Source organism: Brachyistius frenatus, unplaced genomic scaffold, assembly GCF_029030835.1.
Source record: "Brachyistius frenatus isolate BFR_SWC_R1_liver_20210118 unplaced genomic scaffold, ASM2903083v1 Contig_19, whole genome shotgun sequence".
NCBI classification, from domain to species: Eukaryota; Metazoa; Chordata; class Actinopteri; family Embiotocidae; genus Brachyistius; species Brachyistius frenatus.
The window spans coordinates 2,454,182-2,481,550 of record NW_027210618.1 but is presented as its reverse complement, the minus strand read 5'-3'; the positions used below and the strand labels follow the sequence as shown (position 1 = coordinate 2,481,550).

The 27,369-nt window shown below is 41.1% G+C and overlaps 3 protein-coding genes across 3 annotated transcripts in view; 1 reads left to right on the top strand and 2 right to left on the bottom strand.

The window, feature by feature from the left end:
* The window catches only part of adck2 (aarF domain containing kinase 2), a 284,765-nt gene that overhangs the window by 66,263 nt on the left and 191,133 nt on the right, over nt 1–27,369 (top strand). The gene's annotated exons all lie outside the window — the stretch shown is intronic.
* LOC138619095 (transcriptional enhancer factor TEF-3) overlaps nt 1–27,369 on the bottom strand; it is a 246,969-nt gene that overhangs the window by 72,520 nt on the left and 147,080 nt on the right. The gene's annotated exons all lie outside the window — the stretch shown is intronic.
* kcnq1.2 (potassium voltage-gated channel, KQT-like subfamily, member 1.2) overlaps nt 1–27,369 on the bottom strand; it is a 167,552-nt gene that overhangs the window by 52,224 nt on the left and 87,959 nt on the right. The window contains exons 14-17 of the mRNA XM_069695311.1: nt 10,097–10,172; nt 8,720–8,814; nt 7,352–7,392; nt 6,411–6,472 (exon numbers count right to left, since the gene is read on the bottom strand). Of these exons, the coding sequence (XP_069551412.1) occupies nt 6,411–6,472; nt 7,352–7,392; nt 8,720–8,814; nt 10,097–10,172 (274 nt within the window). The remainder of the gene's footprint in view (nt 1–6,410; nt 6,473–7,351; nt 7,393–8,719; nt 8,815–10,096; nt 10,173–27,369) is intronic.

The following is a 27,369-nucleotide window of genomic DNA, read 5'->3' as shown; positions in this document are numbered from 1 at the left end:
AGCCGGACCGGTGTCCGTACGGGAAAACAGAAAGAGAGGGGGAACAGAAAACTATAAAGGTATTGATGGAGATGGGATGGCAGCACACTTCTGGCCATTAGGAAAGCGTAGAGTGATACCAATGGCCCATAGGAATCAAATGAGGCGGCAAATCCTCGAGGTGACAATCTCAGTGAGATGTAACTCTATGGCACACTAATTCAGTAATTCCGTATTTTAAAGGAGCAGTGTGTAGGATTTATTGGCATCTGGTGGTGAGGTTACAAATTGCAACCGACTGGACAGCCATCACCCCGCTCTTAACTTTCAAGAATGTAACAGAATCTCGGGTGGCTGGGACGCTAGCAAAGGAGCCTCTCTCAAGCTGGCGTTTGGTTTGTCCCTTCTGAGCTACTGTAGAAACATGGCGGTACAACATTGTGTGCTCCATGGAAGGGGACCCGCTCCTATTTAGGTATGAAGGGCTCATTCTTAGGTAACATAAACAGAGTTAATTTTTAGTTTCAGGTGACTATACATTCATGGAAATATAATTATGACTCTCATGTTCCACTTATGCCAATAGATTCTCCTAAATTCTACATACTGAACCTTTAATAATGGAATATAATTCAAATATGGTAAGAACTTGTCATAACATACATTTGTCTTAACACTATTAGACTCACTGTGTGAGTAGACTCCATATACCCACACAAGACAAAGTTGGAATTTATTACACGAAACTCAGTGTCCAATTAAAGAGACAGGTTAATACTCAAACACAAAAAATAAATCCCATGTGTGCTGTTCAGGAAACCGACATAATGTTTTTTTAACAATTGAAGCTTGCACAGTTAATTGCGGTGAACTGAAACAGGCAGGAAAACAAGCTCTTTCCCTATAATATAATTGAGCACGGCATAAGAACAAGTGGGATGTCGTTGCACGTGTAATTTCAAATAATTAAAAAATCTCCTTCAAAACTTGTATAGCCTATACGTGGATCATAACACGCTGTTCAGCTTTTTACAGTGTCACTTGGCCTCAGTTGAAGATAAACATTTCCTCTAGTCTTTGACTCCTTTTGTGATTATAAAAAGAAAAGATTTTTATGGAGCAAATAGCATCACAGCTTTGCACTGAGAAGGAATTCTAATAATAGTTCCTCCTGATGAAGGCTCAGCTTGTTACCGCCGGCATCCAAAACTGATGAAAACATAATTGGATACAATAGTTTTATTGATGCTCACAATGCAAATCATCAATGGAGATAAGGCATGAAATTCTATTGCCCCCTTTCAGGCCCTTAGGCTCCAACCCATCCTGCACCAGCTGAAGAGATAATGAAGCTGTTGAGAGCCGAGGCATTGCCGGTTGAACAACACTGTGTGTGTGTGTGTGTGTGTGTGTGTGTGTGTGTGTGTGTGTGTGTGTGTGTGTGTGTGTGTGTGTGTGTGTGTGTGTGTGTGTGTGTGTGTGTGTGACTGCATTTGTATATTTATGTGTGCCTGGATAGCCACTTGTATTTTTGTATATGTTTTAATGTTTAAATATGTATATACAGCATGTGCATGTGTGTTTACAGTACCAGGCCCTGGTCTCTAAAGCCCTGCAATGGCTCTGGATCAGACCAGTCTAAACACACACACACTCATGCACATACACTTCTGCCCCCCTCAGAGCCTGCTTTTAGAGACGTGAGGCCCTAAATGCCTTACAGATGGACTCCTAACAAACACAACACTCTGTCTCGGCCCTCAAGTATTCCCAGTATTTGGCCTTGCTGTAATTTACAACATACTTACCTAATTGAGATGCTATTAAGGTCAGCGCATGGATTCTTCTGCGTACACCTCATGCTAATGCACACAATATAAGCGTGACATGCACGGCACAGCATATTTGCCCTAATATAGCGGCGGGAAGTTAACCACAGAGTGAGTGTGATGTATGGTCCATGTAGTGTACTTAGAGCAACACAAATAATGAATGATGTGTTGAGCGGAGACGTGCCTGTGCAGGCCTGGAGGGCACATTAGAGGCTGTTTTCCTTGACACTGCTGATGGTTTTACACTCGCAAATCAAAATACAACCAAGTAGCACTATGATGACTAAATGATGCTAAATGTTATATGAAAAGTGATTAATGGCACCGTTTCTGTTGACTAATGCTTTTTTTTTTTTTTTTCAGATGTAATCTGAAGTGTAAATAAATAAAATGATAATGCAACAATGTGCAAATTGAAAATGTAGACAAACTCTTTAAACAGATAAAAATGTGAGCATATCAGAAAAAAACTGGAGAAAAAAAAATCCATAATTTGAAGCTACAATTACATCGCATTTACTGTACTTAAATTGAATCATAATCAATAAGAGGTTAGATCATTGTATTTGCTTTATACTAAGTATTGAAACATTTCTACTCGTTTCAAAACTGTATTTAAAAAAAAGTTTAATACTCAAAATTATTTGAATAACCATTTATACTTTTCATGTAATGCTCACTAATAACACATTTGACATTTGCAGGTTTACTGTGAACTAATATTTACCTTGCGAAAAACTTTCAACACTGATATTTCACTTCCTACAAAGGCCGCTACTCTATTCACACTAATTTCAATTTCAGCCATTCAACTTCACAATATTGTTAAATCGGATCTGAGCAAAGAAAAAAGCACAAGCTTGTTTTTCAGACTGACATTTACAGGCTATGTGAAAGTATACTGTTGTAATTTCCCTGCCCTTTCTGTCTATTGCTATGAGAAAAAAAAAAAAGTCTAGTTCCTATAAAACTTGGGAGAGATGTACCACAAATAATGGGCTGACTTCATCCAAAAGTATGCAGTGAGGGCTCCTCTGAAAGGCCACGCTGAAGCCCGGAGACACTGGCCACTGTTTGAGCTTGTCATTTGGGTATTTTTCATCGAGTGCGCCTGACAGAAAGATAACACACTGTCACAGAGTACCATCCATCTTCGTTTCCAAGTCACTCCTGGAGAATCCAATCTTGTGAGTGCAGGGTTAGACACATCGGTGATTAATCAACTCTCTGCTCATGTGTGTGTGAGTGGATGTGCGTCGACCTATACGTGTCTTTGTCTGTGTGTGATAAATCACTGTCTAACCCTGTACAGGACGCACAATGGCCGAGCCCCCTTCAGCACACTGAAGATAAATTAATCTACAAGTGATGTGCTGACAATACTAGGACAGCAAAATTATTGTATTTTACTTCCCCAGCGTCGGCGCATAGGGCAGTCAGAGTGGTGGATGTCTGGTGTTTTACAAGGGAGAGGGGAGTAGAAAGTGGGAATTTGTCAAAGAAAATCAAATGTAGCTGGAGGCCGACCAAGAGTGAGTATTGAGAAAGGCATGGGAACACAGTCTGGTGCACTCGCAAACATTAGAGTACAGAGTTGATGAATAATTCCTTGGAGCTGTTGGTAAAGATCCTATTCAGAAGTGAGTCAACTGTGACACCAGGGATTTGCTTTGTATGTGACTAGGTTTACTATTATGAGCGGCATGCAAGAGGTGGCGCAACTCACAAATTACATAACGTTATAAAATATGTGCAGTCATGCAAGACAAACAACATGTGACAGGGCTGGAGATTCTATTGCAAACAACATGCAACTCACAAGTGAACTCTTCCTTTTTAAAGCTACAACAAGAAACTCAATTCATTCCGTTTTTATCTCATAAAATATCACCTTTAAACTTCATTCAAATACTTTTATTCAGGTGTCAAAGTCAGAGTGTAATTTACAGCAAAGTCAATATTTGAAGGAAAGTTAGAGATGAACGGATATGGAAGTTCAGGGTCATCTATCAATACCCAGAAATGATCTGTTTGCCGTGGCTGATATTATTATATGTTATCACATTTAACTCACAAATTATATACATTTTTAGATTGACAAATTTATTTCTCTGCGACAACGCCAACATTTAGAGAGCCTTTAACATCCCTTTTATCCCTAGTATTACAATAATAATAATTTAATTCCATAATAACATAATAAAATGGGCCACGAGAACAGTAAAAATGCTGTGATCAGTTATAACTGAGGTCATTTTTATTCTATTATGGTATTTTAAAATGGGAGTAATTAAAATCCTTACCTTCCAGAAACATTAAGCTGACATATTTAGTTTATTTGGGGACAGTTCTATCTGCAAAGTGATACTAGTGCAGGCTAATCTGCAGGAGGACCAGTGAATGTACCAAGAAACAAGGGTCAACGGATTCATCCACCTGCTGCCTGAGGGAGGAAAGGAAGCTCCGTTTCCCATATAACAGGTGTGCTGGCCAACTGGAACCATCAAAACAAGAAATTCACACAAGCAGAAAGGAGAATCGAGGCAGGGGGCCGGTGCTGAGGCGACGAAAACAATTATGAAGGTATGGTGGCTCACATAACTTTCTGCGGCATAGCTTCTTTTATTTTTTCACTGTTTTAAGGTTCGCATGCGAATGCAAGTCTGATTAAGGGAGCAGTGATTGGTTCAACATTGTTTAGGAGGAAAATCAGCCTGCATCAGTGGGGTGCCACTGATGTTTTTTTTTTTTTTTTTTTTTTTTTTTAACAATTATGCCCCTCTCGGCTTCATTTCGCCTACATGTTGAGGCAGTGTGCCCACACAGATGGGGTGAAAAAGAAAAGAGAGATAATAAAGGAGAAAGCGAGCATTGCAGGGGAGGCACTTCTGAATGCAGGTTTATGTTTCCAATCAGGAGATTGTGATCACAACATGCAGCCCATAGCAAATGGGCTCTAACTCAGACTCTGAGGGAGGTCCTCAGGCTCAGAGTGTACATTGGTTCAAGATCATTACTCCTTTCTCTGTAACAAAGGAGTCTGAGAACCACTAACGCTGGCAAACATTAAAGAGCAGCCGTGTTGATGAGTGCACAGAGATGGTAAGGTAAATATTAAGCAAGTGGGGGAAATCCTGAGCCGGCTCGCTTGAATAGAAAATGAGCGGCGGCAGAATGCATTGTTCTATTGTATACTGCAGAGTTGTTTTCATGTGAGAACGACTTGAATATAAGGTTAGGCTCTGATTCAAAACACCAGTTTCATCACAAAAAAAAAAAAAAAAAATCATGCCACAGCACAGAAACATATTTCCAAACTTTTCCAAATCCACAGATATAATTTCACTTTCTAGTGAAGCCACCACTCAGACAAACACACAACAGATGTAACCACACACCAAAAACTAACACATTTTATACCCTATGATTAGTGCAGGGAAAAGAGACAGTGGCAGATGAATAGGAAGGCAAATCTTCACAAACCAACTGGGACAAACACCCATGCAGGCGACATGTCTATCATGGTATCACACTGGCGTCAGGGTTGTTATCATGCTGGCATGTTGTTGTGTCCATTCCTCTATAGGAAAGGACACACGTCACAGGGTTCCTCCTCTAAGTCAGATGTCAAATTCCCTGACTTTCACTGACTAAAAACAGCAGAAAAACAGGCTGTGCTACTTTACTCGTAGCCTTTCTGTCGTCTATTTCTATCACCCGTTTTTGAAGTCATCATTTTGTAACCAAAGCTCTTGAAATTTATATGTTTGCCTTCTTAAGCAAGTTAAAGAAAAGGAATATCTTTGCTGAAGTGAAAATAAAGGGATAAAACCACTCAAGCAATACAGTAAACACCTGAAATATCACGATAAAAAAAAAAGAAGAAAAAAAGACTACATTGAAAATATAATTTTTTAATGCATGGCAACACAGATTTAAACATGCAAACAAAATTCCCTGATATTCCACGACTTGGCCCAAAAAAAATGATCAAATTCCCTGAACTTCCTCGTCTGGAAAATATATTTTTTTAATTCCCTGATATTACTGAAGTCACACTCGTGGGTTCATAACACAGCGGTTGCAGAAAGACACTTCTCTTTACCTCCCTAATTCCTCCAGTCCTCTAAAATTCCCTTATGGAAACATAAACTTCCACCAATTGTCACCAGTCAACCTACCTTGATATAACAGGAAGATAATAAGGGCAGGAATGGAAAATACTCCAAATTACAGAGTAATAGAATGGAAATGCAAGTACAGCATAAACCCAGCACTGGGTAGAAGGTGGTAAAGGTGGAGAGAGGAGAGGGGGTGCATGTTTGTCACACATGGACCGAACCCACCATCAAAAGATTCCACCACACGCATTCATCTGATAACAGAGACAGAAGTGCACACACACACACACACACACACACACACACACACACACACACACACACACACACACACACACACACACACACACACACACACACACACACACACACACACACACACACACACACACACATCTCTGCTTATGAACACCATGGGTAATCTAATCTGTTATCGCTCTTGGTTACAGACAATACACACACACCGGAGCGTGCCTACCTTATCTTCTAGTCTGATCAGTCGTGCCCCGATAGTCAGGTATTCTTTATCTTCTCCTTTTCCTGAAGAATAAAAGAATGAAAAGAAAATATATACATATACATAAAAAAACATAAACACACACATGCAAACATTTGATAATATAACAAACACTCATTGATGATAAGAATTCACCGGTGATGTTTTGGTGGTTATCACACAGAGACACATTATTTGTTACTCAAATAATTTAATATATGCTGACATACACGTTACAAACATATCATTATCATTTACATTAAGGGTGATCAAATCAATAAGTCATGTTCTGCCAGGTCCCAGCAGCAGTTCACAGCTCTTTATTGTGCTACATACGGTAAATGCCTGTCAGAAAGAGTTATGTAAGCAATTATTAAACAGTGTTGGGAGTGTTTAGTCTAAAGCCAAACATTACAACAGTTGTAATTTAATAAGGACCCCGTTAATGCAGGCTGATACTCAAAATAAATTGTCATTTTGTTTCACTTTATTCATTCAGTCTGGCAACATGTTCATGTTAGCTAATCTCTTGTTAGGAGGGAGAGCTATTTTGTTTTGTTTTGCTCTATTCAATCAGTAGTAAGTCATGTTTTCATCCTGGAAATTGTGGAAGTGGTTGCTAGTAGCACAAACATTTTTAAATTGATTAAAAAAAAAAGAAAAAAGAAGTGTTTTGTAATATGTCTGATACACAACTTACACAAGTGATACCAGCAGCATGCACCGATCACTTCTAAACATGGAAACACATGCAAACATACCCCCCATTCAAACAGAAACACATGCACACACATAAGGGACTTTTCTTCCTCCCATATTTAGTCTGGCACAGTTTGTGTATGTGCGAGCTGTAAACACTGAGGTGGAGTGAGGAGTGATGGTTGTCTATCAGATGCAGACTGTTGTGCTTTCTGTGTATTTACCTGGGAGAAACATTCCTGGCTTCCCCAGAGTGCCATCCAGCCTGAGGGGAAAGACAGAGGAAGGTAAAAACACTGGCCAGATACGCAGAGAAGATGGAGCTGGGTAAAACCGCACTTTACTCCAACTCATAAACAAAACAGAAAAATAATTAGCTCATTTATAATGCCAATAAAATTAAACAAATACCATCAGCTTGAACAGCATTTATATATCACCGCTTTAAAAAAACAAAACACATCCAAGTTTTTTCGATGGATGATTCAATGCACTGTGTTCTTTTACCGAGCTTTGAAAATAAACAATACAACTCACAAGAAGTTTAATTTTTACGTGTGAACTGTCATTTATAAATTTACTGAAGCAGGGGAAGTACTTGAATACAGCATGTCTTTTAATCACCGAACATTAAGGATGGGTTTTTATCATAACAATCACATGATGGTGACCCAAACCAGTCTTTGCATTATCGTGGTTGGGTAAACACTGATGTGATATTTTGTCTCTTTTTTTTTTCCCCAAACTGAGAGTGTCAGTATAATTCCTTATTGGAAAGTCAACCTTTGATTTTTATAAAAAATACCAGAATTATATAAAAGTAAAATTTCTGCCAAATAATAGCCATTTCATGATTCAATGTTACTTTATCATGCATGTCTGATCCAAAAATGCCAGTGCATTGCCATGGTTCAAGGTACAGGTGATGTACTTACATATATGGAACTACATGAATTACCTATAACTGATCTCCTTTTATGGCTGAATGTTATGTGGGTTGAATATCATTTGATAACATTTGTGGGAAGAGGTCCACACTTCATTAAAGCCCAACAAATAACAACAAGATGCAACAAATAAAAGACCTCTTATCTGCTCAATGAATCAAGAGCATGATAAAGGTCTAGATGATGGAAATTTGTTGCAAAATTACTGAAAACTGAATAAAACATTATTGTTCATAGTCAAACATTCTTCACAACTAACATGTGATATACTGGGCAAATGGAAAAATAGGGTTAAGTCAACTTGACCAAAAGAAGATTGAAAACTTTAAAGTCCCTCTCCCTCAAAAGTGTTTTTCTTCTTGTTCCTACAGTTGAATGTTTTTAGCATCACTGCAGAATGATGCAGAGTTTCAACGAGATGGCTTCACAAGTATCTGTAAGTTTTGAAAGTTTCTGTGTCCTTTTGAAGGGCGAGCATGATGTGTGACAAATTATGTGTATATATATATATATGTGTATAAGGGGATCTTTAACTTGATCTATTTTGGTTTTAAAGTGAGCTGATAGGTTTTGTGTTTTGGATTTCTTCTATTTCTTGTTACTTTAACAACCTGCGGTTTATAAAACCAGGTAAAAAGACGTCACCTTCTCTGCAGCTCCTTGATTCGGACCATCATGTTCAGGTGACCCTGGGAATACTGCTCGATCACATCTCGCACGTCATAGGGCTTCCGCGCTTGCTGTGGACCCATGCACATAGACACAAAAACACACACACACACACACACACACACACACACACACACACACACACACACACACACACACACACACACACACACACACACACACACACACACACACACACACACACACACACACACACACACACACACAGTGGGAGACAAAAGCCATTGTCAACCACAGCCTCTGTTGCTTGGTCCCCAAAAACATCCCCAACCCCCTTGGGTGCAAAGGGTTCATTGTTAACTCAGTGTGCGTGTGCGTGTGTGTGTGTGTGTGTGTGTGTGTGTGTGTGTGTGTGTGTGTGTGTGTGTGTGTGTGTGTGTGTGTGTGTGTGTGTGTGTGTGTGTGTGTGTGTGTGTGTGTATGGTCATGTAGAAAGCAATCGTGTTAAGGTCCTTTCACAGCTTTGTTTTGTGTGACGTTGATACAAGGAGCATCAGAGAGAACCCAGTGAACTCTTTAGGGTATCCTCGGTATACACACTGCGTAGCCCCTGCAGCTGAAATCACTTAGGCCATAATTGAAAACACACAGAACACTTGGAAACAGTATGAATATAGGAACCATTCTGCAGAACATGTAGGATGTTTATGATGGCTTAAGTATCTCAAACATGATTTCTTTTCAACTAAATCTGCACAATTTTTATTCCACAGAATTCTGCTGACTTCACTCCAATACGAGGCCGTGTCCCGCTGAGTGTGTATAAGTGTATTTTGGCAAGTGTGTGTGTGTGTGTGTGTGTGTGTGTGTGTGTGTGTGTGTGTGTGTGTGTGTGTGTGTGTGTGTGTGTGTGTGTGTGTGTATGTGTTTTGTGTGCGCTGTACAGTAAGTCAATTCCTACTGTAGGCCCAGAGACAGGTTAGCAGATTTCCCATGATACTATGCCTGAACTGAAGTGAGCACAAAGAAGACATGCAGGTGCAAGTTTCAGGCATTTACACACAAACACGCACGTACACACGCACATGCACAGCAGCGCTGCAGCTGATATATGCCCTTGAGGCTCCCCCTCCTCTTCCTGTATAAGCACACACACACACACACACACACACACACACACACACACACACACACACACACACACACACACACACACACACACACACACACACACACACACACACACACACACACACACACACACACACACATACTTCTCTCACTCCCTCTCTCACTCTCAATCTGTCTTTCTCTTCATCTGTCACCCCTCCCTTGCTCTCTGTAACTCTGTAACTCCGTAGTGTTTCTCTCTCTGGATTTCCCTTTGCTTACCTGAAATTTCGTCCTGGCCACAAAGTACTGCATTCTGCGGAGGACTTTGACCGCAGATCTCTGGGCATGGGACAACCTGTGACAGAAAAGGAGACAGATTTAGGTTTAAAAAAAAAAAAAAAAAAAAAAAAAAGCTCTTAAATCCTACCATTTGTTACCATGTTGTAAAAATGGGAAATGGATTTTTTTTTTTTTTTTTTTTTTTTTGGACAAGCTGCAGGGCAAAAAAAGGCTCGTCCTTACTGCATTTAAGGATCAATGGACAATGTTTGTATCATGTACCAGCAAAACGCACACACACAATGACAGATATGCATTCATATGGACAAAAGAACACATTCAACCTATAACTGTGCATTAACACACATTTACCCACACTTTCTATCTCTCTCGGTCACAACTGTGAATCTGCAACCTTGTGCAAAGTGAACGAGAAGAACACCAGACTCAGTTTGTGTTGAGAGGAGTCCCAAAACACAAGTCCCTCAGTTCCAAGCAGCACATCTGTGTCAACACAAAGGAAAACCCACTGTTATGGAGCTTAACACTGAAACAAAAAACACTGGATGCCAACAACACACAAACTCATTCTTGCATACCAAAGCAACTGCATTGCATGCACTTGTGTTTTTTTTTTTTTATTTTTTTTTTTTAAGGAGGCACTGTGTGGGCTTTGCACTGGTGCTCAATTGGTTTACATGTCAGAAAATGCCAAAACATGCCCTCGGATGGTCCGTGTGTGATAGCAGCTTGTTTGGATGAGTGAAACAGATGGACACTACAAAGTACAATCAAGTGTAAGGCAAGGTGTTTCAACCTTATCCAGGAAGTGACACTGTTTTCAGGTTCCCAAACTCCCCCTCAGTGTCTTAAGAGTTAAATCAAGCTGTCATGTAAATTTGAGAAATGGATAGTGTTGTATTATATTTGCAAGTGTAATGAAGGACTCCATATTTACCATATATTCATTACAAACCAATACGTTATTTAGATACATTCTTAGTGACCCTAGCTGCATGACACAGCCATAAATGCATGCTTTTAACTGCTATCCTATCATCAGGTTTAGATGGTAAAATATATATATATTTTTTTATGTCCGCATTTTATTACAAATCACTCTGAAAGACATGCAGTGCAAATCTTAAGTCAAATCCACAGATCATCTTCAAAGTGTGTATCTGTGGGTGAGTTAAGGACGAAACACAATCAGTTTCAGGAACCACAAGGTCAGAGGCATGAGTGCTAAGAAAGGGTATGGCCCAATACATCACTGTTTGCACTTTAATACGGCCAAGCACCAAACCTTCTTGTAAGGGTTTCCATGTATTCAAATGTTGAGGTAAATAGACTCATATGTGAAATAAAGCACCTCTGATAGAATATTATCTATGACCTATAGAGCTTTTATGTAATTAAAAAAAATAGTAAAAGAGTTCCTGTCTTCTGGATGAGCAGGATTCTGATTTCCTCCCTGTTATTTGCGCCCATTTCTCTTTCTGTCTTCTATTTCATGTACAGTATGTCTCAGAGACAGGTGACCTTTCAGCCATCTGTTGGCATCAGAGACATCAAAGTTAAGCTGGTAAGCTGCAGGATGGTGTGTGTGTGTGTGTGTGTGTGTGTGTGTGTGTGTGTGTGTGTGTGTGTGTGTGTGTGTGTGTGTGTGTGTGTGTGTGTGTGTGTGTGTGTGTGCGTGCATGTGCGCAATATCCGTTGAGAAGGTGGATTAACAGAAAACCGACGTCACCAGATTGTGAGATCCAGGGGAAGAAGACAGAAAAGAAAAGGTTAAACAATCAGGTGCAACTACAAATACTTATAGTTCGGATTGTATTAATGCTTCTACACACGTCAAGAAAACACATAGTTTCATAATACACTGGATGTTTGTGTGTGTGTCTGTGTGGTAAGTGGTTTTAGCTTTTACTTGTGACTGCAGATAGAGTTCCTCTCCACTGAAACGGCCCTCCAACAGTAAATGAATAACTCCATTCTTATGTCAAAACCAATGCTTTGTATGGGTTATGTGTGCTGTTTTGAGCACTTCTCTTAAGCTACGTCCCAGTCAAAGCAGACACACACACACACACACACACACACACACACACACACACACACACACACACACACACACACACACACACACACACACACACACACACACACACACACACACACACACACACACACACACACACACACACACACCCTTGACACACAGAAACAAATACCCTCCACCCTCACCCTCCCCAAACAAGTGTCTTTGTGAAGTCAACAAGTCGCTCTGAGGTCTTAATTAGGCAGAGGGACAACAATAGGACTTAACAGACAATGCCTTGACATGGGACCATAAAACATGAACATCAAAGGCCGTCGGGCTGCTGTCTTTTTTTCCTGCCCTCCATGCAAGTCCTGCCCAAGCTATAGGAGGAAATGCACACAAACAATAGAAAACATGAAGAGCATGAGGCCCTATTTTGCGAAAAAGAAAAGAGTCTACCACCCACCCCCTCGCTCTCTCTCTCTCGCCGATGAGGAGAAGGATGTGTTTGAGCATAATTGGGGAAGAAAACACATGTAGGAAACAAAAAACATGTGCGGTTTTGATCGTTTTACAACTGTACCCTGCTCCCTCCTTGCCCTCCTCACGTTTCCTGCGTTTGACACAAATGCACACTCATGTTCGGTGAGTAAGTGTGATAAAACAATAACACGGAGGGTTGTTAGTCCGACACCAACCTCCCTTCTCCACTCCATTAAACATTTGGCACAGAGGAATGGAATTTCCACATCTCTGTGCTGACACTTCCCTTCAAACACTTGCTGGCTCCGACTCTACTTCTTACTCATCTTCTGCCTTCCTGTTCTCTCTTTTTCCTTCTTTGTGTTTATTTGTTATTTATGCAGAAGATTTGATAGCCAATATATCCTGGGTGCTCCTCTTGAGCCAGAAAGCTCCGATCTCTTCCACGGCGACTTTAATATTCTGTTCATTGTCCACTGTCCATGATTCATGCTCTGGGAAGGCCAGTTGTGTGTGTTTTAATTCTAAGGATTTAACCTTAATTCTTAGGTCTTCTCAATAGACGTACTATTCTTCATTAGATCAACTGTAGAAGTCATGTATGAGCTGGAGTTGCTGGAGTTATGAACAAGCCTCGAGCCTCTCTTGAAAAGCTGTGGCAGATTTAGCCCCATGGCTTCCCCTGGACCCTTCTCTCTTAATAAGTTCTCTCTTTTTTTCATTTTCAGATGGTCACTTTGGAGATCTCAGAGTTGTCAATGGCAACTCTCCCTCATCCCCCCAACACCCCAGCTCTTTCTTTGGCAGGGGACCGTCAAATATCCTGTGCTTCCATGGTGCGCAGCAATAACCTTGGAGTCAGTCAGGAGAATGCCGCCTTAGACATCAATGTGCTACAGTCAGGGCCCAGCAAGACTGCTGGCCCGTGTGTGTGCATATGCATCTGTGTGTGTGTGTGTGTGTGTGTGTGTGTGTGTGTGTGTGTGTGTGTGTGTGTGTGTGTGTGTGTGTGTGTGTGTGTGTGTGTGTGTGTGTGTGTGTGTGTGAGATAAGCTTTATGACTGGTGCTTTGGTCCATCAAAGAGATGTGCTCTTCTTCTGTTCTCCTCAAAAACAGACATCCCTTTATCATATCTTGGAAGGATAAGATGACTACATTCTTTCAAAAATGTTTGATCTAAAATTGATGGCACGCCAGGGAGCGCCGTAGTGAGAATTATAAGAGCGCATTGCAATATCGTAACAGCCAATTTTCTCCATTCAATGAGGAATTTAAATGAATAAGATCAATGTGATTCTAATCTGAAGAAATGCTGCAGAGCTTTTTAAAATGGCAACTGCTCTAGTCTTAGTTTGGTTGGCAAACAACAAAACCGTGCATCTCAGCCAATATCAGGTTGAAGATAGGACAGACAGCCCAGTAACTTTGCTGTGTATACACTTTTTAAACCTCTGCTCTGCCACTTGCTAACTGTGGCCACCTAAACTGTGAGTCAGTACAGCCAAACTCAAACATGTATATGTTGTCAGACGACAGAGTGAGCATGGAAGCTCAGTTAACTTTGAACACTTTTATATGACTGTATTTCAAGGCATCTCGCCACATCGATTACTTGCTGTTAGGCTTTGAAAGAGGTGCTGGCAATAAAAAGACTGTCATGATTGTGATGTATAGAGGATACTGTGCATTTTGGGTAAAAGTCTTAGAGTTGGAAAAGCCAGTAAGTGTTTCCCTCCGAAGAAGTTATTATCTTTGTCATACAACTAAATTAAATAAAACCGAGGACTGAAACATGACTTGAGGTAAGCATACTTACTCACCAACAATCTGACAGTCAGATGGTGCTCATTTCTCTCCTGGCTCTATTATATACATCGCACCATAAACTGGAAGCCCTATAGGACAATAGCCATCAAAGCTTGAATAGCCTGGTAGTACCAGACCCAAATTTACTGCATAGACATATGGGTATGGCCACACTTCATTGGGAACTGTTTCCAGTTGTTGCATGCTAATGGGCAACAACTGGAGTAGCCTATTGGCTTTGGCCAATCGTCATTGACCACCATATAAGACAAGTTGTGCACCGAAACTCTATCACTGCTGCCGTTGTTGGAACTACATTTAGAAACAAATGCCTGACTTGAATGTCAACACCCTTCGCCACCCCTTACTGATCGCTTATTGGTCCGCACTTCAGAGTGGCTGAGCAAACATTAATGTGAACGGGGTTTCAAGACTACAATCGCAGTGAAGACTGGAGCTGTGAACAATAGTCGGTCAGAGCCAGACTAAAAAGCTTAGGGACTATTCATAAAATTGTATTTCCCAGAGTGGAGTGGTGACCGTGACAAAAGTCATCACTCATGCTATCACTGTCCTTTTTTGCTTTACTCTCCTTTTGTTTCAGTCTTGTTGCATTTACTTCCATCTCGAAGTTCAACTCGATTCATTAAGAACTTGAACCTCAAAAGCTCAGCTACATGCCATAGAGCAAGATGCAGCTGGTTAAATATAGCTTCAGATACCACAGTTTCCCTCCTCCCCTTGTCTGCTCCAGTTGTTTTCATGTCCCCCATTCAAAGATCAATAGACACTGATCAAGACATGCTGGAAACAATAGCAGCAACCAAACCACATCAAAGCCCAGTGCCCATTAAGAGCTGATGACAAAGAGAGAACAGAAAGAGCAAGCAATGTTTGATGTGTGTGGCTACAGAGGCACAGAGAAAGAGGCCAGAGATACAGTCAATTTCCCTGTTACCCACTCCTCTTGCATTTTTGTTTACATATGTGTAACGTATGTATTGAACAATCAGGAATGTACGAGGAGTGATCAAAATGCTCAGAGACTGTTTCTGTTGCAAACAAACGAAGTGCAGCACAGTAATCCGCATGGAGCAGGAGGAAATAATAACTTTTTATGAAAAAATACTTCATATCACAATACTTGATCAACATCCGTATTAGTGTTGTACGCCAGTACACCACTGGCACGTGCACATTTTCAAATTGACCATAGGCCTAAAACAGAGAAATTCAGATCAGATCATCAAATTGGATGTCACACTCGGGAAATCAGCCCTTGAAATGCTTTTAGAAAGCCTATAGGAATGAAGGAATGAAGGAATGAGCCAGGCGATAAGTTTTTAACAGTATTTGTATTTCAAGAGTGGCAGACACTGAAGAAAGCACGGCAGGTCAGAAGCGCAACCATGTGGGTTCTTTTTGACATCCTCGGGTTGTGCACCATAAACTCTTTTACATTACATTTCATTTAGCTGACGCTTTTATCCAAAGCGACTTACAATAAATGCATTTCAACCATGAGGTTACAAAACCCAGAACAACAGGAATCAAGTAAATACAATTTCTTCAAGAAAGCCAAACTACAAAGTGCTTTCCCAACTCTTCCACCAGGTTCAGACCCCCCCCTCCTGCCTCAGTAGTACTGTGACGTTCTGACATGTCTGTGTAAACACTCATTGCAGCTCACCGTATGTTGAAAGTCTGCGAGTTTCTTGCCTGCAACATCACAATCGTCGCTCACCACCAGCCATTACTGACCAGATTTTTCTCTTTGTGACTTTTATCTGTTTCCCAAAATGAAGTTCCAATTTAACGGTCGTCGTTTTGACTGTAGAGGAGTTTCAGAGCAAATCACAGATGGTGCTTGGCGTGCTTTCAACAGGATTTTCATTAATGGATACTACTGTATGCTGATACATGTAGACACATAGTCTGATCACACACACACACACACACACACACACACACACACACACACACACACACACACACACACACACACACACACACACACACACACACACACACACACCACATACCTTTTAAAGTATGCGGTGACTGTAAAGTCTCCAGTCTTTGTGAAAATAAGTCCTCTTGAGACACGGTCGACATCTTGGTGACCTCAGAAAAGTCCCACCCTTGTTTAATGTTCATGACACCAAATCTCACAACCTGTCATTATTTGAGGAGAACAGAGACACTCACAGCTCTTTCCCACCACACGGAGAGAAGATTGGAGAGGAGCACACTTCTAACAAGTCGACTAATGACTGGTGAACTCTTCTTGACACAACTCTTAACTGCCAAATTATCTAAAGATTTGGGTGAGGAGGTCAAGAAAATCTAAAACTACAGCCGTGGGAAAAATTCTTTGTACCAGGATATGAAGGCCACAAGGAACAAAGATTATAATCTGGAAAATGTTGACAAAAATATGACTTCAGACATTTTGACAATATTAGTTTCAATGGGTTTGACATAAAATATAAATTATGTTTTCTCTGTATATATATAAAAAAATATGATTGATTTGATACAGCAAAATATCCTGTACTGGGCAGGTCAACTTAAGATATGTTCTTGTACTTCCTGCCATCAACAAACTGAGGGCAGTCAAAAAAAAGAGTGTGGGACAATTGCTACTTCACAGATGTGACCGGACTAATGCAGGGTTTCAGGGTTAATGTTTCAGGCCTAAAGTGTGGCTTTAAGAGGAGGATGTCACGGTAACTACTCTTCAAAGATAGTTTTGGGGTTAATGACCCCCACTTTGCTGACAGACCTTGTTCCGGGCTAAACGTCTAGCCTGAGGTGTGTCAGTAATATTGGGGTTAGGCTTTTCTTCCTCCCACCCCCCATTAATATGGTTTGTGGCAATATTTTGTTCTATATGGGAATGGTAATGTTGATTGGTTGGTCAGTTGGTCAACCACTTCAGTCCTGACTGAAACGTTTTTCTGACACCATCATTGGGTCAACATTTTAAACTTCTTCATACACCGGTTTACTTTACAAAGAGAAACTCGCAGAGCTGTTATTGTGGCTACAAGCCTGTGATTAAAAAAAAAAAAAAAGAAATGCTTCTTTTGCATTGAATGGTAACATGTAAAACTTGGTTTGAACTACTAATATTTGTTGTTTTATGGAGTCTGGAAACTCTCAGCAGGTCTGACTGGCAGTGTATGACACAAATCAAACCATCTGCACCCACTGTTTTCCCTGTAAGCCAACACATTAGCGGTTTCTTTCCATCATTCGCTGACACGAGCTGACTGGATAACGAGCTGGGAAACGCACCATCCTTTTCCAAGTGTCTACACATGTCAACTCTAAAAAAAAAACCTGAGATATTAGCACATCCTCACCCTGGATCAAAATATTCCAGTTTTCATTTTTTATGACATATCCAGTGATTGTCACGGACAATTCACCCACCACTGTTCTGTGTTTTTTTTTTTGGTTGCTCCACTGTGTATGCTAGGTTTTTAGAGCTGTCAGTTGTAGGCTAAGACAGAATCAACTTGAGAGGACCAACATTTGAACAACAAATATTTTGAATACCAGGAGTAATGCATGAAAGCATACGGGTACTTATATTAACTTTTTACTTTCACAAGAATATGTGTATTTCTGATTGTGGCGTGTATTAAAGTACCCCTGCTGTTTTTGTAATTGTGTACAACCCTGGCTGACTGACCAGAATGGTAAATGATGAGTAGGCCTTACAAGTGGCCACACACACATATCCACACACACCAGTATTCAGTATACATGAAAGCAAACAGCACATATATACTCTTACACAGTGACGCATGGACGTCCAACAAACTCACAGTCCCTCCGTGTTTAGACCGACATTCTTGGGAATTAATTCGTATGTGGGGGTATGCTTGTGCATGTCATGAACACAGGATTGGCCGATTGGGTTTCTTTGGTGGGGGAGACGGGAGTGAGGTGGTGAAGAAGGATTTATAATTCATGGCCTAATAGGATTTGTTGCTATTTAGCAGGATTAGGCATGTTAGAGAAAGAATCTATTTATTGCTGCCAGTCGGGGGGTCCCCTTGCCTGGGTAGGGAGGGGATTTTTTTGGGGGGTGGGGGGTGGGTAATAGTTAGGTGAGGACAGGGGGGTGGCGAGTGTGGGGGTTGCATGAACCCTTGATTTTCTTTTACCCAATCAGTTTGTGGGATAACCCCTGGCACTAACGCCCCTCCTCTCCACTCTTAGTCCCACCAAAGCCACCATTTTTTTGGATTAAATTGGCTGGTTCTCTTTCATAGTCCTCTGGTAATCCAAGCACATGAGCCCAGTGGTCGGTCATGCCAGCAGACATGGCTGTTCATGTGTGTTTTTGAGTGTATGTGTATGTCCAGGGACAATTAGCACTACCACGCCCTCGTGGGAGCAAGGGCTTGCCAGAGGTGGCAGTCACAGCCCTGCCTGGCTTAATCCTGGCTACAGACCCAGTGGGAAGACAGAGAAAAAGAAGAGGACGAGAGAGAGGGAGAGGAGAAGGAGAGCTCGAGAGAAAGGACGAGATGAAGGGTGACCTGTGGGCCTTCTTAGCTAAGGGGCTTCCCTTTCATAAACCAATGGGTTTAGATTATAAAACCGTGCTCCTTTTCAAAAGACCATTATTCTTTCACTCATGTGTGGTTGGGGCTACAGTGGGGGGCTGACTGACATTAAAGACTGCTGTTTAATTAGGCTTTTCTACAGTGGTTAGCCTTTTTGTTCCTTCTTACAGCTATGGGAGGCCAACCAGGCCTCCCTAATGGTCAATGGCAATTGTTCTGTTTGTGTATGAGAGGAAAAGAGGGCAAGTGAAAGAAAGAAGTGGAGATACAGCATTTTTCACCTTCCATTTATTCATTAAGAATACATTTTTGTCAAACTGACACTGTATGCATTTGATTAATTGAGAATCATTGATTTATTTTTTTCAAGAGACAGAAAGAGAGTGATAATGCTGACAATAAGCACTCAGAGTACTTTGTCATTGCAATCATGTAGCTTAGGGGGCCACCACTTCAAGCCCTGTGAAGGCCATATGTTTCCTCAACTGAATACATAATTTGCCACATACACCCGCCTCAGTTTAAACAAAAGAAACATGGAGCAAAACTAGAACTATATAACTTCTAATTCAACACAACAGCACCTTTGTTAGGAGAGGAAACAGGGGAGCGGGTTTTTAAATTAGGGATATGGTTGAGAGGGAGTGCCAAACACAACGCTGCGAGCTTCGTTCAAAACACAGAGAGGAAATTAGTGGAAAAAGGTCAGCTAATGAACAACCCCATGAGTGTCTCTGGTTTAGTTTGTTTTTCATTTATTTGCACAGTGATACAAGATAAGAGTCAAGCTATAATGAAAACAGACAAACAAAATAATGAGATTTCCAGTAAATACACAACTCCTTCACCCCCACTCATTTATTTCCATTCTTCCATACTTTAACTTGCTCACATCCAATTTGTTTCAATTTCTGCACATAAGCCTACTTACCTGGTAATAAAATCAAATGATTAAAAAACTTGGAGGAAGGAAAGTTAGAGAGAAAGAAAGGCAGAGAGAGAGATGAAGTGGTAGAGGGAATGGAAGTGGTAACAGTAGTGAGTCGTAATGGACAGCAGGGATTTATGGCAGCAGATGTAGCTGAGAATGTCTTGGCAGATTTGCTTTAATAGCTTCCGTTCCTAGTCCACCGTTCAATTAGCACACTGCCTCTGTCTCCAGGTCTGTCCCTGCCTGGACGGCAATTACACCAGCAGTCCAAACACACAAGCAGACAGAGAGGCAGTCAGGCGGACAGGCAGGAGAGCTGAGAAACACTGAATGGGGTTGTATCATTGGCACCGCTGCTTCTTCACAGCTCACTCTCCCCTAAATATGCAGTCATTTTATTGTATGGTATACTGTGATGTATTGCTTTAATTGTTAGTGATTTATTGCTTATACAGTATAGATATTAAATCATTTTAAATGTGATTTGTTCTCTGTGTTTGGTGGTGGATTATGGGGAACTTTTGCTTTAAAGGGATATATAAGATCCTCAGTTTAAAAAAATGTAAATGTTATTAAAATTATCCACAGAATGTGTAGAAATAACAGTTATGATGTCAAAGACATCCGTGTATTTAGTTGCATCGTCATGTCTCCCCATACCAACCCACACCTCAACAAGCATCGTAGCATCCAGTCTGCCCTCATTCCAACATGAGAGGAAGACAAAGTAGTATTAATGTACTAACCTCTTAATGATGAATGGAACCGTCAACTTAACAATGGCTGAAACTCTTGGAAAAATAGACGTAAAACATGTAAATCATTTTAAAAGTTTGACCCCAAAAGGTATACAAGATATGTCTTCCTTACTGAAATGTCCACTCAGCGTTTGGGCACCGAAGGATTCAAGTTTCCACATCAAACGAGTTTTGATGTCACAATGTTCTGCTTGTATACATGTCTTGAACTCAGATTTAAAGTGAGCACAGGGAAACTTTCCCTCTTCAGCAGATGTGAAGCAATGTGAGCCTTCTATTGTCAAACTGTGTGTGTGCGGAGAACTTAAGTATTTAGGTCATATATTGAGAAAACGAATGCAAAAAACCTTCTTAATTCAGCTGTGAAAAGGCTCAGATTCCTTGTGATTTTCTAAAGGTCAACATTCAGAGTTGTGAAAGACTTCCAATAGACTTGAGACTTTTTTTTTTTTTTTAATAGTATTTGTTGTTACAGCAGCCAATTCCCCACAGGAATTGCTGACGTCTTAATATATCTAAACAAAAATACAGTCTTTTGTGTTTTCTCTTCTAGTTAGTTACATTGACCTGATCCAGTCAAACAGTCAAGGGTCAGTTTTGAGTTTTGGCAGGGAAAGCAGAGCACAGCGTGGTGTTGTGTGACTGGAACAAATGATAGTCCGTATCAGTTCTTGTTTATGCGCGTGGAGAACAAGGGGGTAAAATGAGGAACGCTGTTACATTTAAAAGGCTCACTACAAGCCGTGATCCCATATCTCTAAGTGTATAAGCAGTCCAGGTCAGAAACTGCCTCTTGCGCGCTGCTATAGTGGAATCAGATGACTGTACACTAAGAGTTCACGGGCCCAGGAGGAGGTGAAAGACGATCAGAGGGCTCAGTGGGTGCAGCGGGGTCTATGATTGGTCAAATTGACCTTCCTAATGTTCTCTGGTGAGATGAGATGTGAGAGGGGAGTGTGTCAGGGTGAATTACGGGCCTGTATCACAGCTCTTAAGCTCCTCTAAAAAGTATATGCTTTTGGTGCACTTTTTTTGTACCAGTGGAGTTTTGAGTGTTATTTAAATACTATTGGACAGCTGTTTAAAAAACATTTACATACTGTTTGAGGCCCTAGGGCAGTTGTTGTCGTACAGTAAAACCTGATCATGCCTTTTCCGCATTTTATGTTCCATTTAAACTGCTGTGATATAAATGACACCAAGTTATAATGAATTACCTACATTTGTTACCTATATTTTACAACAATGCCACTTTCAACGTGTTTGAACGTTGTCAGGATATAATTGCAGCATCTTCAGTAATATCTGTTATACAACAGTGAACAGCCAGATATGCTGATCTTGAGATTGCGCTCCAAAAGACATGAAATCTAATTTGAGTTGGAGAACCAACAATAGCCCGAACATTTGGGACAAAGCTGAAAACAGGAGCAGCTGCCAACCTGAAATGAGAACCCAGTGAACTGAGTGTCCAATGTATGACCCCAGAGGATAAAACTGAGCTCCAAATTCAAATCAAACACTGAATGACAAATACACTGTATTGCATTAATACCTTAAAGGAATAATATGTAAAAGCAATTAATTGTATGCTCGGGGTCAAATATAAGACAGATACAAAGATTAATTTGTTGTAAATGATGTAATATTACCATGATATAACAACACTGACCCACTAACACGACGTAGCCTGCAAGCCTGGGTAATGAATATGATGAAAAATGACTTCCAACACAACTCCACGCTGACAGACAGGAAAAACAGACATGCTGGCTCAGCGCCCAGAGCATTAAATGACTGGCTGAAGTTCAGAGGCATTTATTTGTCATAATACTAAACTAACTTGAGATCAGCTGATGTCTGTCAATATGCCTCACCTCGCAACAACACGGTACAACATTGCACGACTGTATCAGTCTACTTCAAACAGATAAAGAAAAAACAGAGAGAAAGAAATGCCCAAATAAGAAAATGAAGTAGGAGAAGAAGAAGAAGAAGAAGAAGAAGAAGAAGAAGAAGAAGAAGAAGAAGAAGAAGAAGAAGAAGAAGAAGAAGAAGAAGAAGAAGAAGAAGAAGAAGAAGAAGAAGAAGAAGAAGAAGAAGAAGTGCCGGTTTTTCCTGTTTTCAAAGAGCTCAGTTATGAGAGCGGTTATCTGAAAAGAGGCGCTGGGAACAGGGTGCAAAGCCATAATTGGATGCCTGTCCCCGGCCAATTTTTCAGGGCAAATTATCAACGCATGGGTTGGATTGCTGGAACCACATTGTGGAGGTGGGAACATTGGGAGCTTTGAGGAGCCAGCGTGATGCGTTAATAGAATCATTTAGCACACTGGGATAATGTAATGGATGGAGTGAAGGGCCCTGCAACTGCTGCTGCTGCTGCCACGTTAACCCCGCTGTCTCAGAGCACAAGTAGGTAGCACTGGTAAAGGTGTGGGCGTCAGGATCTGTGTGTGTGTATGAGTGTGTGTGTTTACACTGAAATGTGTGTGTATATAAGCATGGCAAAGCTCCTCTTGGCAAAATGTACAGAGCCTTGTCTATCTCAGAGTGAGTGAGTAAAATGATGACTGGGCATGTTGCTTTTGGAAAGCCCGCTACGCTTTGCCATCTCAGCTTAGGGCCGCCTTGTGTGCCCTCCCTTACTCCCAAAAACAAACTGTCACTCATAGCTTGCCACTGACCTCCAAACTTTCAAAATCAAACAAGCAAAATAAATATACTCTGGATAACAATAACTTTAGAAACATAATCAGTTCAGGATTTTTATTTGTTGACACAGAACGCTATACTGGATTTACCACTTCAAAGTTAGAGACTGAGGAGAAAATTGGAATAATTAAAAAGTTGCTTGTGCCATTGTCATTACTGCACTACAGTAAGCATCCGCAGTTTACATTGTGCAAGTATACCATTTCACCACTCTGCAGGAGTTACGTCAGGTACCTCTGAATTAAAGATCTTTTTATATATATATATATATATATATATAAAGACCTACAAGGCCTGAATGAACATGAAGCTCTAAATAATTCAATTATTAGCACAAATAATAACTTGTTTTAAATAAAAACATATTTTTCCAGGATTCGGAATCAGAAAACACAAATTTAAAACAAAATTCAAGTTCAAGGGACCTTTTAGAAAAAAATATGTAATCACTGAGCTTAAATTTTCTGTGGCATGTTAGGCCTGTTAGGCTTAAGCTTGTTTGTGCTTTGTACAATTTTGGAAGAAGTCAGCTCACAGCAGTGTATTTTAAATTTGCTGCAGCTCTGGATTTTGCAATTTTCCACGGGCAAAAGCCCGTAAGGAAGCACATACATCTTCTCACCAAGGCGAAGTGATAGAAAAAGGTGATTTCGCATACATTCATGTTGCAATATTTCTAAAAGAATTTGTGTCCAGGAGCCTTTCATGCTGCTGGGAAAAACACTCCAACAACTTTCAGCTCTTACCACTTCACTCCTCTATATGGTGTGTTTCAGTAGTAGTGATAGTGTATTGTTTTGTTTGATATTTACTTAAATATACAATCATTCCACTCTGATCATTTTAATCATGAACTAATACAGTACCTGCCACCAATTCAGCCTGCTATGATTTTACTAAACTTGGCCGTAATAATAATCATCTTTACTGTAAAAAAAAAAAAAGAAACCAACTAGTAGTGATTAAAGGTAAATCTGAAAGCGCTGTAGATGAACCAGTATTTGACTGGCTGTGTAGTAAAGTTGTGTATACTGCAGCTGGCCAGAGTCTAGTCCAGGGTGGGAGGATATTTCATATATGAAATCCTCTCCATGCAGGAGGTGAGGTAGTGCAGAGCTGTCAAGAGTGGTGCTTGTCCACCTCTGCATGGTGCACACTGGGAAACACTACTTCACGTACAACACACACAAAAGCTCATACGTGTATTCAACGGTCCTCTCACAGATAAGGATACATATAGTCGCACAAAGACGGCCTCACAGACATGCACATAGAAACAACAGAGAGAGGTGGTGGTGGTGGTGGGGGGATTAGTGGTGCAAGAAAGGGGAAAGAGCAGCGGGAGAAAGAGTGCAAGATAAAGAGAGCTTCACAAACAAAAGGAAAGTCAGTTACACACAGAGAGCGAGGAGGGCAGGGGGAAAGCAGTGAAAAACAAAAATCAGCAAAAAAGAGGAAGAGTAAGAGGGAAAAAAAACTCTGCCTGGTCGGTCTGAGTGGGAGGAGTGAGAAGGGGAGGCAGCAGAGGAGAAGGAGGACAGAGAAAAGAAAGAAAGAAAAAAAAGCAATGTGGATAGAAAAAGAGAGAACGGAGGCGGAGGAGGGCGGAGGAGGAGGAGGAGGAGAGTGTCAGGGCTAGGGGTGATTAAGCCTGGGGTCTCCTCTCTGCAGAGACACGTGCGCAGACTTAATCAAGTCGACGCCAGCCAGCCACATTTCCACATTACTCCCTGGCCGCCTGCCTGACAGGTCCGAAAGAGGGAAGGGAACAGGGGCTAAAGGAGCCTGCCCGCCCCACACACCCACCACACATCTCCTCCTCTCCCTCCTCCTCCTCTTCTTCTCCTCCTCCTCCTCCTCCTCCTCCTCCTCCTCCTCCTCCTCCTCCTCCTCCTCCGCCACCATCCCCAGACCCCAAGGCAATGCCAGAACACATGTGAGCAGCGGTGGAGGGAGCCGATGGGTGTAAGTTAGGAAGCAAAGAGCAGGAATACTACTGACTCCATCCAACGAAATGTTATTAACTGCAGGAAGTTGGAAGTGTTCTACTCCCTCTGAAATCTCTGCTTTTTCAAGAGCAAAAACAGTCTGCATGATGAAGTATGTACTGAAACTAACTGTCTATCTTGGCAAGTTATTGCTGTGAGGATAGGTTTATTCTTTCCTTACAGAATTTATATCACTATATTGATTGAATCGTTGTTTTTTTTAATAATTCTGTTGTAGTTATACATGATCCATGAATTTTGGCCACACAATTGGCCACACAACAGAGACACAATCTCACAAACACGCCTACTGAAAATGCACACACCCTCATACACATTCTCAGTTTAATATTTTTATATTCTTGAAATCCTCTCCCTCTAAAATAAAAAAATAAAAAAATACTGTACACCTTCTCTTCCCTTTCTTCTCTCCCCCAATGCTCCTATTTCACTTTCATGCTCTTTCTTCTCTTCTCACTGGAGGCCAAGTGGATCTGGGCCCAAGGTGAGGTATAGCAATGTCATTTAATAAGCAGCTTAACTCTGGCACACACGCCACCGAGTTCGACCTGCTCGGCCACCCACACTGAAAGAAATGTCCAACCTCAAAGTCATTTCTGTACTTGTCTTAAATATTTTTTTGCAGCAGAGTTTCTTTTTTTCCTTTTTTGCAGTGTTCATTTCACAACAATGGGGCCTGCTTACAGCATTTCCAGTAACGGGTCAGCTTCTAATCTCTTGGAGTGAAAGTCTCTGATAGAGATGGAAACAAAGAGACATTTGGTTCCACGCTGCTGTTTTCTGAACAACCACTGAGGTGTAATTTCAACGTATCAGCGAAACAAGGGCCGCCCTGTGCCAGTCTAATCTGCCTTCAAATTATGCACAGGTGGTTTGATGATAAGGTTAGGAGGCGTAGATGCAGTGTGTGTCTGAGTATCTGTGAAGGCTCACTTGTATATCTCCTGGCACCATATCAAGCGCAAAGCTCGGCCCTAAACGTATGCATGTGTGTGTGCTGCACGAGGAGGCCTTCAAGGGTCTCCTCTGACCTGTGAGTGAGGGCTAATTAAGTGAAGGGAGATGACAATGAACAAGGGCCTCCCATAGGCCAAGCCATCACTCAGGCCTGCTGTAATGAACACCCACCTACAGGTGTGCTGATCCCTCGACAACTCGTCACACGCGCACGCACGCGCGCGCGCGCACACACACACACACACACACACACACACACACACACACACACACACACACACACACACACACACACACACACACACACACATTATTTTTAATCCTTTAATACAAAAGGGTACACTCAAACATGGTTCCATTCTACATTGTTATTGCATGCACACGTGCGCTGACAATACATCAGAAGTTTCTTATGGATAAAACACACACACAACACACTGACATATCCACATATGGACACACACACACACTGAGACTTCAGAGTGATGCGGCAGCTCTGATGGTGTTTTTGCTGATGGCAGCGCTGACAGTTCATTATCGTGAAGTGTGCGCCATCACAGACCAGCATCTGTCACCTGGTCTGCTGCCATTTCAGATCCATCTAACCATAATCAAACATGACTGCTAAGTGTGATGAAGACTTAAAAGAAAATATTCCTGCACTAGAAAAAAGATCACACAGCCTCATCAGATATTTTCCATTTACTTATTAAACACCTAATGCCCACATAAAGTTTTTTTTTTTCTCTATATCATCCATCATATCCTGCATTTTCAACATGATGAAGGCTCTCAGGAAACGGTAACTAAATCCACTCCATACGCCTGAATGTTTTCATTTCACATTTCAATTTAGAATAATCTGTCGCTTGAATAATGTTACCACAGCACCCTTCCTTTATGGCAAAGAACAACCTAAATGTATTTCCCTCCCAGATTAAAACCAGGTTTCCCCTGCTGACTTGCCTTTTCCATTTCCAATGAGTGAT